The 14411-nt window shown below is 48.3% G+C and overlaps 1 protein-coding gene across 3 annotated transcripts in view; it reads left to right on the forward strand.

Moving 5' to 3' along the window:
- ABCC3 (ATP binding cassette subfamily C member 3) overlaps positions 1-2703 on the forward strand; it is an 83587-nt gene extending 80884 nt beyond the window's left edge. For all 3 annotated transcript variants that reach the window (XM_072112759.1, XM_072112758.1, XM_072112760.1), the window contains 5 exons: positions 13-159; positions 233-391; positions 1902-2068; positions 2185-2379; positions 2447-2703. In XM_072112759.1, coding sequence (XP_071968860.1) covers positions 13-159; positions 233-391; positions 1902-2068; positions 2185-2379; positions 2447-2558 — 780 coding nt within the window. In that variant the 3' untranslated portion in view covers positions 2559-2703. The remainder of the gene's footprint in view (positions 1-12; positions 160-232; positions 392-1901; positions 2069-2184; positions 2380-2446) is intronic.
- The last annotated feature ends 11708 nt before the right edge of the window (positions 2704-14411 follow it).

A 14411-nucleotide genomic window follows, 5' to 3' on the forward strand; every position in this document is an offset into this window, starting at 1 on the left:
TCCTGTCTGCAGGCTCCATGGACCATAGAAGATAAGAAGCCCCCAGAGGACTGGCCAAGCAAAGGGGAAGTGGAGTTACTGAACTACTCAGTCCGCTATCGGCCCGGCCTGGACCTGGTGCTGAAGAACTTAAGTTTATCCGTAAAAGGAGGAGAAAAGGTCAATAGAAGATGATAACGCTGCACACGTTGGTTTCTATGGAGAGGAGTCGATAACTTGTATCTCTTGACAGGTGGGGATCGTTGGGAGGACAGGAGCAGGGAAGTCCTCCATGACTCTCTGTCTCTTCAGGATTTTGGAAGCAGCAGAAGGAATTATCAAAATTGATGGAATAAACATCTCGGAGATCGGCCTGCATAACCTCAGGTCTATGCTCACCATCATCCCACAGGTAGGTAGACACCTAGTAATGGGGAAGGAGGTAAAGGAAAACCACTCCACTGTGACTATTGGCTACAGTGGCAGCACTGTGACTATTGGCTAATGTGGGGTCATTGTGACTATTGGCTACAGGGGCAGCACTGTGACTATTGGCTACAGGGGCAGCACTGTGACTGTTGGCTACTGTGGGGAGCACTGTGACTATTGGCTAATGTGGGGTCATTGTAACTATTGGCTACAGGGGCAGCACTGTGACTGTTGGCTAATGTGGTGTCATTGTTCCTATTAGCTATGGTGGCAGCACTGTGACTATTTGCTATGGTGGCAGCACTGTGACTAGTGGCTATGGTGGCAGCATTGTGACTGTTGGCTATGGTGGCAGCACTGTGACTATTGGCTATGGTGGAAGAATTGTGACTGTTTGATATGGTGGCAGCTTTGTGAATATTGGCTACAGTGGCAGCACTGTGACTATTGGCTACGGTGGCAGCACTGTGACTATTGGCTACGGTGGCAGCACTGTGACTATTGGCTACGGTGGCAGCACTGTGACTATTGGCTATGGTGGCAGCACTGTGACTGTTGGCTTATGTTGGGTCATTGTGACTATTGGCTACAGTGACAGCACTGTGACTATGGGCTGCTGGGGGCCTTGCTATAATCTTGGCTATAGTGGCAGCACTGTGACTATTGTCTATGGTAGCAGCACTGTGACTATTGGCTACAGTGGCAGCACTGTGACTATTGGCTACAGTGGCAGCACTGTGACTATTGGCTACAGTGGCAGCACTGTGACTATGGGTTGCTGGGGGCCTTGCTATTATCTTGGCTATAGTGGCAGCACTGTGACTATTGGCTACGGTGTCAGCACTGTGACTGTTGGCTAATGTTGGGTCATTGTGACTATTGGCTACAGTGGCAGTGCTGTGACTATTGTCTATGGTGGCAGCACTGTGACTATTGGCTACGGTGGCAGCACTGTGACTATGGGTTGCTGGGGGCCTTGTTATTATCTTGGCTATAGTGGCAGCACTGTGACTATTGGCTACGGTGTCAGCACTGTGACTGTTGGCTAATGTTGGGTCATTGTGACTATTGGCTACAGTGGCAGTGCTGTGACTATTGTCTATGGTGGCAGCACTGTGACTATTGGCTACGGTGGCAGCACTGTGACTATGGGTTGCTGGGGGCCTTGTTATTATCTTGGCTATAGTGGCAGCACTGTGACTATGGGTTGCTGGGGGCCTTGTTATTATCTTGGCTATAGTGGCAGAACTGTGACTATTGGCTACGGTGGCAGCACTGTGACTATAGGTTGTTGGGGGCCTTGCTTTTATATTGGCTATAGCGGAAGCTTTGTTACTATCCAGGCTGATATCAGGAGATGAGAACTTGGTGGAGAAGTTCCGGCAGGTCACGGCTGCTTCTAGACTGCAGCTCCACCAGAGTTTTGGCCGGCGATGGCCGGGGTGCAATGTTCTCCAGAATGACATCGTCTTATTCCATCTGTGTCTCTGCAGGACCCGGTTCTTTTCTCAGGGACCCTCAGGATGAACCTTGACCCCTTTGACCGATATTCCGATGACGAGATCTGGAAGGCGCTGGAGCTGTCAAATCTGAAGAAGTTTGTCACCGGCCAAACCGAGAAGTTGGACTACGAATGTTCCGAGGGCGGCGAGAACCTCAGGTACGGGACAGGGCGTCTGCTGGACCCTCCGACCCTCAGAGGGGTCACACCAGCGCTCTATGACCTTCACCAGGTGGTGGCGCTCTGTTACATGGCCTCCTCTCTCCCCCCCGCAGTGTCGGTCAGCGTCAGCTCGTCTGCTTGGCTCGTGCTCTGCTCCGCAAGACACGGATCCTGGTCCTGGATGAAGCCACCGCCGCCATTGACCTGGAGACCGATGACCTCATCCAGATGACCATCAGGACTCAGTTTGAGGACTGCACGGTCCTGACCATCGCTCACCGCCTCAACACCATCATGGACTACACCAGGTAAGTGAGGGGGGGGACCTGGTACCGGTCCAGTGGACATCATCTGACCTCTCATCATCTCTTCCAGGGTCCTGGTGCTGGACAAAGGGCAGATCGCCGAATTCGACACTCCGACCAATCTCATCGCATCCCGGGGAATATTTTACGGAATGGCCAAAGACGCCGGACTGGCAGCGTAAGAGGAGAAGAAACATTCAACGATCCGACAAATCACAGAACTGATATTTTATACTTTTATTACCACAAACATTTGTACCAGAAAAAAGTTATTTAAATATTGTACAAAATACTGAAAACTGTGGAAATAAATCCAATTTTTTTAATGTTTTTTAAAATTATTTTATCAACTTTATATATGTAATAATACAGGAGATCCCCAGGTTATACCGGCTGTACATATATCATTATATACAGGAGATCCCCAGGTTATACCGGCTGTACATATATCATTATATACAGGAGATCCCCAGGTTATACCAGCTGTACATATATCATTATATACAGGAGATCCCCAGGTTATACCGGCTGTACATATATCATTATATACAGGAGATCCCCAGGTTATACCGGCTGTACATATATCATTATATACAGGAGACCCCCAGGTTATACCGGCTGTACATATATCATTATATACAGGAGATACCCAGGTTATACCGGCTGTACATATATCACTATATACAGGAGATCCCCAGGTTATACCGGCTGTACATATATCATTATATACAGGAGATCCCCAGGTTATACCGGCTGTACATATATCATTATATACAGGAGATCCCCAGGTTATACCAGCTGTACATATATCATTATATACAGGAGATCCCCAGGTTATACCGGCTGTACATATATCATTATATACAGGAGATCCCCAGGTTATACCGGCTGTACATATATCATTATATACAGGAGATCCCCAGGTTATACCAGCTGTACATAAATCATTATATACAGGAGATCCCCAGGTTATACCGGCTGTACATATATCATTATATACAGGAGATCCCCAGGTTATACCGGCTGTACATATATCATTATATACAGGAGATCCCCAGGTTATACCGGCTGTACATATATCATTATATACAGGAGATCCCCAGGTTATACCGGCTGTACATATATCATTATATACAGGAGATCCCCGGGTTATACGGGCTGTACATATATCACTATATACAGGAGATCCCCAGGTTATACCAGCTGTACATATATCATTATATACAGGAGATCCCCAGGTTATACCGGCTGTACATATATCATTATATACAGGAGATCCCCAGGTTATACCGGCTGTACATATATCATTATATACAGGAGATCCCCAGGTTATACCGGCTGTACATATATCATTATATACAGGAGATCCCCAGGTTATACCGGCTGTACATATATCATTATATACAGGAGATCCCCGGGTTATACCGGCTGTACATATATCATTATATACAGAAGATCCCCGGGTTATACCGGCTGTACATATATCATTATATACAGGAGATCCCCAGGTTATACCGGCTGTACATATATCATTATATACAGGAGATCTCCAGGTTATACCGGCTGTACATATATCATTATATACAGGAGATCCCCAGGTTATACCGGCTGTACACATATCATTATATACAGGAGATCTCCAGGTTATACCGGCTGTACATATATCATTATATACAGGAGATCCCCAGGTTATACCGGCTGTACATATATCATTATATACAGGAGATCCCCAGGTTATACCGGCTGTACATATATCATTATATACAGGAGATCCCCAGGTTATACCGGCTGTACATATATCATTATATACAGGAGATCCCGAGGTTATACCAGCCGTACATATATCATTATATACAGGAGATCCCCAGGTTATACCGGCCGTACATATATCATTATATACAGGAGATCCCCAGGTTATACCGGCCGTACATATATCATTATATACAGGAGATCCCCAGGTTATACCGGCTGTACATATATCATTATATACAGGAGATCCCCAGGTTATACCGGCTGTACATATATCATTATATACAGGAGATCCCGAGGTTATACCGGCTGTACATATATCATTATATACAGGAGATCCCCAGGTTATACCGGCTGTACATATATCATTATATACAGGAGATCCCCAGGTTATACCGGCCGTACATATATCATTATATACAGGAGATCCCCAGGTTATACCGGCCGTACATATATCATTATATACAGGAGATCCCCAGGTTATACCGGCTGTACATATATCATTATATACAGGAGATCCCCAGGTTATACCGGCTGTACATATATCATTATATACAGGAGATCCCGAGGTTATACCGGCTGTACATATATCATTATATACAGGAGATCCCCAGGTTATACCGGCTGTACATATATCATTATATACAGGAGATCCCCAGGTTATACCGGCCGTACAAATATCATTATATACAGGAGATCCCCAGGTTATACCGGCTGTACACATATCATTATATACAGGAGATCTCCAGGTTATACCGGCTGTACATATATCATTATATACAGGAGATCCCCAGGTTATACCAGCTGTACATATATCATTATATACAGGGGATCCCGACTGGCTGTGCGGAGACCACGATGACGGTCTCTAGGGCTTCTAGGAACTCCGGTTGCTCCGCGGAGGGGAATGGCCTAGGACCTGACATGATGATGACTTCTCTGCTCCAAGTCCGCAGAACGTCTGGCCCTTCGATGAGGCGTGGCTGGAAGTCTGCTTCGCGCCAGAGGGTGGACTCAGAGTCTTTCCCGCCAGAGGCGGGATCTATTTTCTTCTGCGCCACAGGAGGCAGGGTTCGTGCCATCTGTGTGTGAGTTGAGCTTGATGAGTCATCTGGATTTCCCGCCAGTGAAGGTTTTGGCGGGCTGGAACAACTTGCTGCGCCACAATCTCCTGAGGTCAATACTTCAGGCACTGCTGCACCAGATGTAGCAGAGCTGGCAGAGTCCGTTGCAGTGGTTAACCTCCTGAGTGCTGGAGCAAAGCTCAACAGCATGTGGCATTGTAGTAACACAGTGGAAAAGCACAAAGTCACTAGGGCCTTAACCCGGATGGCAACAGGGTTAGGCAGCACAGTAGATTTGTAATAAAGGACAGTCTATAGTGCCAGCATAAGTCACAGAAGTAGAAATCCTGTTCGTGACGCCACTTGCAACATCCACCACCGAGGCCTAGCCTTTTCTTGGGGCATGGAGGCAGCCAGGGCCCAGAATACCAGAGTGGCTGGCGGTTGCGGTCTAGGGCACGCTGTGGTCACGGTGCTTGGTATGGGGACCGGAGGGCAGGTATGGGGACAGCAGGTGGTGTGTGCAAGAAATATGGAGGAGAGGCTGATGTACTGGTTCTCCCTGGGGCAACCCTTAGAGTCTGTAGTATATGTCCCTGGTAGATGGATGGGGCGTCCTGGGTGGTGATACAGCTGTAGCAGGGACCAGACAAAGGCAATGTTGTGCATAAAAGTAACTTACAGTTCTTTATTCAACCAACGGTAACAACAGGCCAAACGATTCTGTACAGATGCAGTACTGGAGTGATCTTGGAGAGGAACATCAGGAGTTGGATGCAGGGTCAGGCTGGGATGTAGCTGTGTCCAATCCTGGAAGCTGCAGCTTTGTCCTGTTTGTCCTGTGTCACTCTGTATGTAGTTGCTGAGGCCTAGGAGCTTCTCATGTGGTGAGAGCTGGGCCTGAGAGATCTGCTCTCTCTCAAGTTTCTGGAACTCTCTCTCTCTCTCACTGACTCACACTGTGACTGCCCTAACTCCTCCCCTGACCAAGGGTTTAGTTAATCCCTGGTCAGATGATCTCCTCCTCCAATCACACTCCAGTTACAATAGTGGAACATCATTGGATAGTAACATTAGACAATGTTTAACCCTTGCCTATCCAGGCAGTATCTACCGCTGCACAATTACCTGAATATATTTGTAGTGTCCTGCAGAGGAGCTGATGAGACTATGAGGGGAACACACATATACGGGGTTTATTCGTAACGGTCCTCTGCCTTGCATTGGCAGGGATGTTGCCTATGGCTGTGCCTGTAGCTCCATGTATGGCTGTGTACTGCGGCTGTTGCTCCATGTATAGCTGTGTACTGCGGCTGTAGCTCCATGTATGGCTGTGTACTGCGGCTGTAGCTCCATGTATGGCTGTGTACTGCGGCTGTAGCTCCATGTATGGCAGTGTACTGTGGCTGTAGCTCCATGTATGACTGTGTATTGCGGCTGTAGCTCCATGTATGTCTGTGTACTGTGGCTGTAGCTCCATGTATGGCTGTGTACTGCGGAAGTAGCTCCATGTATGGCTGTGTACTGTGGCTGTAGCTCCATGTATGGCAGTGTACTGTGACTGTAGCTCCATGTATGGCTGTGTACTGCGGCTGTAGCTCCATGTATGGCTGTGTACTGCGGCTGTAGCTCCATGTACGGCTGTGTACTGTGGCTGTAGCTCCATGTATGGCTGTGTACTGCGGAAGTAGCTCCATGTATGGCTGTGTACTGTGGCTGTAGCTCCATGTATGGCAGTGTACTGCGGCTGTAGCTCCATGTATGGCTGTGTACTGCGGCTGTAGCTCCATGTATGGCTGTGTACTGCGGAAGTAGCTCCATGTATGGCTGTGTACTGTGGCTGTAGCTCCATGTATGGCAGTGTACTGCGGCTGTAGCTCCATGTATGGCTGTGTACTGCGGCTGTAGCTCCATGTATGGCTGTGTACTGTGGCTGTAGCTCCATGTATGGCTGTGTACTGTGGCTGTAGCTCCATGTATGGCTGTGTACTGCGGCTGTAGCTCCATGTACGGCTGTGTACTGTGGCTGTAGATCCATGTATGGCTGTGTACTGCGGAAGTAGCTCCATGTATGGCTGTGTACTGTGGCTGTAGCTCCATGTATGGCTGTGTACTGTGGCTGTAGCTCCATGTATGGCTGTGTACTGCGGCTGTAGCTCCATGTACGGCTGTGTACTGTGGCTGTAGATCCATGTATGGCTGTGTACTGCGGAAGTAGCTCCATGTATGGCTGTGTACTGCGGCTGTAGCTCCATGTATGGCTGTGTACTGCGGCTGTAGCTCCATGTATGGCTGTGTACTGTGGCTGTAGCTCCATGTATGGCAGTGTACTGCGGCTGTAGCTCCATGTATGTCTGTGTACTGTGGCTGTAGCTCCATGTATGGCTGTGTACTGCGGCTGTAGCTCCATGTATGGCTGTGTACTGCTTCTGTGGCTCCATGTATGGCTGTGTACTTTGGCTGTAGCTCCATGTATGGCTGTGTACTGTGGCTGTAGCTCCATGTATGGCTGTGTACTGTGGCTGTAGCTCCATGTGTGGCTGTGTACTGCGACTGTAGCTCCATGTGTGGCTGTGTACTGTGGCTGTAGTTCCATGTATGGCTGTGTACTTTGGCTGCAGCTCCATGTATGGCTGTGTACTGTGGCTGTAGTTCCATGTATGGCTGTGTACTTTGGCTGCAGCTCCATGTATGGCTGTGTACTTTGGCTGTAGCTCCATGTATGGCTGTGTACTGCGGCTGTAGCTCCATGTATGGCTGTGTTCTGCGGCTGTAGCTCCATGTATGGCTGTGTACTGCGGCTGCAGCTCCTTGTATGGCCGTTTACTGTGGCTGTAGTTCCATGTATGGCTGTGTACTTTGGCTGTAGCTCCATGTATGGCTGTGTACTTTGGCTGTAGCTCCATGTATGGCTGTGTACTGCGGCTGTAGCTCCATGTATGGCTGTGTTCTGCGGCTGTAACTCCATGTATGGCTGTGTACTGCGGCTGTAGCTCCATGTATGGCTGTGTTCTGCGGCTGTAGCCCCATGTATGGCTGTGTATTGCGGCTGTAGCTCCATGTATGGCTGTGTACTGTGGCTGTAGCTCCATGTATGGCTGTGTACTGTGGCGATAGCTCCATGTATGGCTGTGTACTGTGGCTGTAGCTCCATGTATGGCTGTGTACTCTTGTTGTAGCTCCATGTATGGCTGTGTACTGCGGCTGTAGCTCCATGTATGGCTGTGTACTGCGGCTGTGGCTCCATGTATGGCTGTGTACTTTGGCTGTAGCTCCATGTATGGCTGTGTACTGCAGCTGTAGCTCCATGTATGGCTGTGTACTGCGACTGTAGCTCCATGTATGGCTGTGTATGGTGGCTGTAGCTCCATGGATGGCTGTGTATTTTGCTGTAGCTCCTTGTATGAATGTGTACTGTGGCTGTAGCTCCATGTATGGCTGTGTACTGTGGCTGTAGCTCCATGTATGGCTGTGTACAGTGTCTGTAGCTCCATGTATGGCTGTGTACTGTGGCTGTAGCTCCATGTATGGCTGTGTACTGTGGCTGTAGCTCCATGTATGGCTGTGTACAGTGTTTGTAGCTCCATGTATGGCTGTGTACTGTGGCTGTAGCTCCATGTATGGCTGTGTACAGTGTTTGTAGCTCCATGTATGGCTGTGTACTGTGGCTGTAGCTCCATGTATGGCTGTGTACTGCTCCTGTAGTTCCATGTATGGCTGTGTACTGTGACTGTAGCTCCATGTATGGCTGTGTTCTGCGGCTGTAGCTCCATGTATGGCTGTGTACTTTGCTGTAGCTCCTTGTATGGCTGTGTACTGCGGCTGTAGCTCCATGTATGGCTGTGTACTGTGGCTGTAGCTCCATGTATGGCTGTGTACTGCGGCTGTTGCTCCATGTATGGCTGTGTACTGCGGCTGTAGCTCCATGTATGGCTGTGTACTGCGGCTGTAGCTCCATGTATGGCTGTGTACTGTGTCTGTAGCTCCATGTATGGCTGTGTACTGCGGCAGTAGCTCCATGTATGGCTGTGTACTGCGGCTGTAGCTCCATGTATGGCTGTGTACTGCGGCTGTAGCTCCATGTATGGCTGTGTACTGCGGCTGTAGCTCCATGTATGGCTGTGTACTGCGGCTGTAGCTCCATGTATGGCTGTGTACTGTGGCTGTAGCTCCATGTATGGCTGTGTACTGCGGCAGTAGCTCCATGTATGGCTGTGTAGTGCGGCTGTAGCTCCATGTATGGCTGTGTACTGTGGCTGTAGCTCTATGTATGGCTGTGTACTGTGGCTGTAGCTCCATGTATGGCTGTGTACTGCGGCTGTAGCTCCATGTACGGCTGTGTACTGTGGCTGTAGCTCTATGTATGGCTGTGTACTGTGGCTGTAGCTCCATGTATGGCTGTGTACTGCGGCTGTAGCTCCATGTATGGCTGTGTATTGCGGCTGTAGCTCCATGTATGGCTGTGTACTGTGGCTGTAGCTCCATGTATGGCTGTGTACTGTGGCTGTAGCTCCTTGTATGAATGTGTACTGTGGCTGTAGCTCCATGTATGGATGTGTACTGTAGCTGTACACAAGGCCTCCCCCTTATCCCCCAGTATAGACACAGAACCCACCCCATCATAGTATAGAGACATGGCCTCCGCCCACCCCAGTATAGAGACAGCCCCCCCCCCCCCCGCCCCAGTATAGAAACAGGGTCTTCCCACACTCCAGTATAGAAACAGGGTCTTCCCACACTCCAGTATAGAGACAGGGCTTTCCCCCACACACACCCCATTATAGAGACAGGGCCCCCCACACCCCAGTATAGACACAGGGCACCCACACCTCAGTATAGAGACAGGGCCTCCCACACCCCAGTATAGAGACAGGGCCCCCCACACTCCAGTATAGAGACAGGGCCTCCCACACCCCAGTATAGAGACAGGGCCTCCCACACCCCAGTATAGAGACAGGGCCTCCCACACCCCAGTATAGAGACAGGGCCCCCCACACTCCAGTATAGAGACAGTGCCCCCCACACCCCAGTATAGACAGACACACACAGGGTCTTACACTTACCAACACATCACTGACTGGGGTATTTCCTTGCACCGCAGCACAAGACGTCGAGCCCTAGCAGCATTGGTAAGGTGCAGCAGCGCCGTCAGCAGCAAGGCCCGGCCCGCCCCGGCTTTCAACAGGCACGGCCGTGCAGGCATCGGACAGGCGCGGCCTCGGGGCCCCGCAAGCATCGGGTGCTGGGGAACAGCAGGCGAGTCGGACGCTGGGTGCAGCACTTTGCAGAGCTGTGTGGATGAGGTGCGGCACTGTGTAAAGCTAAGTTGAAGAGGTGCGGCATTGTGCAGAGCTTTGTGGATGAGGTGCAGCAATGTGCAGAGCTCTGTGGAGGAGGTGCAGTACTGTGCAGAGCTCTGTGGAGGAGGTGCAGCACTGTGCAGACCTTTGTGGATGAGGTGCAGCACTGTGCAGAGCTCTGTGGATGAGGTGCAGTACTGTGCAGAGCTTTGTGGATGAGGTGAAGTACTGTGCAGAGCTGTGTGGATGAGGTGCAGCACTGTGCAGAGCTTTGTGGATGAGGTGAAGTACTGTGCATAGCTGTGTGGATGAGGTGTAGCACTGTGCAGAGCTGTGTGGATGAGGTGCAGCACTGTGCAGAGCTGTGTGGATGAGGTGCAGCACTGTGCAGAGCTGTGTGGATGAGGTGCAGCACTGTGCAGAGCTGTGTGGATGAGGTGCAGCACTGTGCAGAGCTGTGTGGATGAGGTGCAACACTGTGCAGAGCTTTGTGGATGAGGTGCAGCACTGTGCAGAGTTTTGTGGATGAGGTGCAGCACTGTGCAGAGCTTTGTGGATGAGGTGCAGCAATGTGCAGAGCTTTGTGGATGAGGTGCAGCACTGTGCAGAGTTTTGTGGATGAGGTGCAGCACTGTGCAGAGCTTTGTGGATGAGGTGCAGCAATGTGCAGAGCTTTGTGGATGAGGTGCAGAACTGTGAAGAGTTTTGTGGATAAGGTGCAGTACTGTGCAGAGCTGTGTGGATGAGGTGCAGCACTGTGCAGAGCTTTGTGGATTAGGTGCTGTACTGTGCAGAGCTGTGTGGATGAGGTGCAGCACTGTGCAGAGCTGTGTGGATGAGGTGCAGCACTGTGCAGAGCTGTGTGGATGAGGTGCAGCACTGTGCAGAGCTTTGTGGATGAGGTGCAGCACTGTGCAGAGTTTTGTGGATGAGGTGCAGCACTGTGCAGAGCTTTGTGGATGAGGTGCAGAACTGTGAAGAGTTTCGTGGATGAGGTGCAGTACTGTGCAGAGCTGGGTGGATGAGGGTGATTTATTTGAATTGAATATGGAAGGTGGTCGCCAGTCTTAGCAATCCTGGAGCACTGCCCAAGGAAATGAGTTTTGTTCGTGTGCCAAGGTTGCCTGCGCCTGTGCCATCTCATCTAGGGCTTCTGACAGTGTGATTATAGTGGTTAGTAGCCTGGTGAGGACAGTGGACAGAGAGGATGGGGGACAGGGCAGACTGTAAGGTGTCTGTGAGTTGGTGAGTATATATTGCACGTGGGTTCTGTATGAGTGGTGGGTGATAGGATTCTGAGATTATTGGCAGTAAAATAGAAGTTTATGGTCTGAGAGTGGAAGGAAGAATTAGTAGAAGACGAGAGAAGACCAAGTCCGGGATGTTTCCCTCATCATAAGTGGGAGAATCAGAGAGCTGTGAAAGACCTGGAGAGGTGAGTTATAAGAGGGGAGATGATGGTTGGAATCTTACAGGATAGAAAGTGAGGGAGCCAAGTACTACAGCCACATGAAGGGAGGATGTGTGACCAAGCCTGATGGTGCAGACCTCAAAAGATGAGAAGGTGAGAGAGGACAAAGTGTATTGTGAAGAGAACAGTATTCTTACCCCTCCTCCATGCCTATTGACAGGTATGGAGCAGTGAGACAAATGTAATCCACCTTAGGACAAAGCAGCGAGGGAGGCAGAGTCATCCTGGCGGATTCATGTTTCAGCAAATTCTAGCTTATTGCACACAGCTTAAAGATGTAATATTCTAGAGAGCAGACCTGGAAAAACCAACTTCTCTTGCAATGGATGATGAGGCCACTCCATCTGGACAACCGGCTGTCAGAGGGTTGCATTACTGCCAGTTACATCGGATTTATAGATACTGGGGGTCATTTACTAAGGGCCCGATTCGTGTTTTCCCGACGTGTTGCCCTAATATTTCCAATTTGCGCCGATTTTCCCTGAATTGCCCCGGGTTTTTGGAACATGCGATCGGATTGTGGCGCATCGGCGCCGGCATGCACGCGACGGAACTGGGGGGGGGGGGGGGCGTGGCCAAATGAAAACCCGACGGATTCAGAAAAACCGCAACATTTAAAAACAAAGATTGTCGCTCGGCACGCACTTACCTTTACTCAGCCCGGCTCGGTGTGTTCCAGTGCGCTCCGATGCTCTTCAGTGAAGCAGCACCACCTGGTGGACGGCGGAGGAACTACCCTAGTGAATCCCGTCTGGACCCGAATCCACCGCAGAGAACGCGCCGCTGGATCGCGAATGGGCCGAGTAAGTAAATCTGCCCCAATGAGTAAATGGTGCAGATTATCACCAACAGCTTGCAGGTATCTAAGAGTTCTCTAATCCATTAATCCAACTCCATGCCGCAAAGACAAGAATGTAATACTGCCCTCTATGTACAAGAATATAACTACTATAATACTGCCCCCTATGTACAGGAATATAACTACTATAATACTGCCCCCTATGTACAAGAATATAACAACTATAATACTGCCCCCTATGTACAGCAATATAACTACTATAATACTGCCCCCTATGTACAAGAATATAACTACTATAATACTGCCCCCTATGTACAAGAATATAACTACTATAATACTGCCCCCTATGTACAGGAATATAACTACTATAATACTGCCCCCTATGTACAGGAATATAACTACTATAATACTGTCCCCTATGTACAGGAATATAACTACTATAATACTGCCCCCTATGTACAGGAATATAACTACTATAATACTGCTCCCTATGTACAGGAATATAACTACTATAATACTGCCCCCTATGTACAAGAATATAACTACTATAATATTGCCCCCTATGTACAAGAATATAACTACTATAATACTGCCTCCTATGTACAAGAATATAGCTACTATAATACTGCCCCCTATGTACAGGAATATAACTACTATAATACTGCCCCCTATGTACAGGGATATAACTACTATAATACTGCCCCCTATGTACAGCAATATAACTACTATAATACTGCCCCCTATGTACAAGAATATAACTACTATAATACTGCCCCCTATGTACAAGAATATAACTACTATAATACTGCCTCCTATGTACAGGGATATAACTACTATAATACTGCCCCCTATGTACAGGAATATAACTACTATAATACTGCTCCCTATGTACAGGAATATAACTACTATAATACTGCCCCCTATGTACAAGAATATAACTACTATAATACTGCCCCCTATGTACAGGAATATAACTACTATAATACTGCCCCCTATGTACAGGAATATAACTACTATAATACTGCCCCCTATGTACAGAAATATAACTACTATAATACTGCCCCCTATGTACAAGAATATAACTACTATAATATTGCCCCCTATGTACAAGAATATAACTACTATAATACTGCCCCCTATGTACAGCAATATAACTACTATAATACTGCCCCCTATGTACAAGAATATAACTACTATAATACTGCCCCCTATGTACAAGAATATAACTACTATAATACTGCCTCCTATGTACAGGGATATAACTACTATAATACTGCCCCCTATGTACAGGAATATAACTACTATAATACTGCTCCCTATGTACAGGAATATAACTACTATAATACTGCCCCCTATGTACAAGAATATAACTACTATAATACTGCCCCCTATGTACAGGAATATAACTACTATAATACTGCCCCCTATGTACCAGAATATACCTACTATAATACTGCCCCCTATGTACAAGAATATAACTACTATAATACTGCCCCCTATGTACAGGAATATAACTACTATAATACTGCCCCCTATGTACAAGAATATAACTACTATAATACTGCCCCCTATGTACAGGAATATAACTACTATAATACTGCCCCCTATGTACAAGAATATAACTACTATAATACTGCCCCCTATGTACAAGA

Source organism: Engystomops pustulosus, chromosome 6 (assembly GCF_040894005.1).
Source record: "Engystomops pustulosus chromosome 6, aEngPut4.maternal, whole genome shotgun sequence".
Taxonomy (NCBI): Eukaryota; Metazoa; Chordata; class Amphibia; order Anura; family Leptodactylidae; genus Engystomops; species Engystomops pustulosus.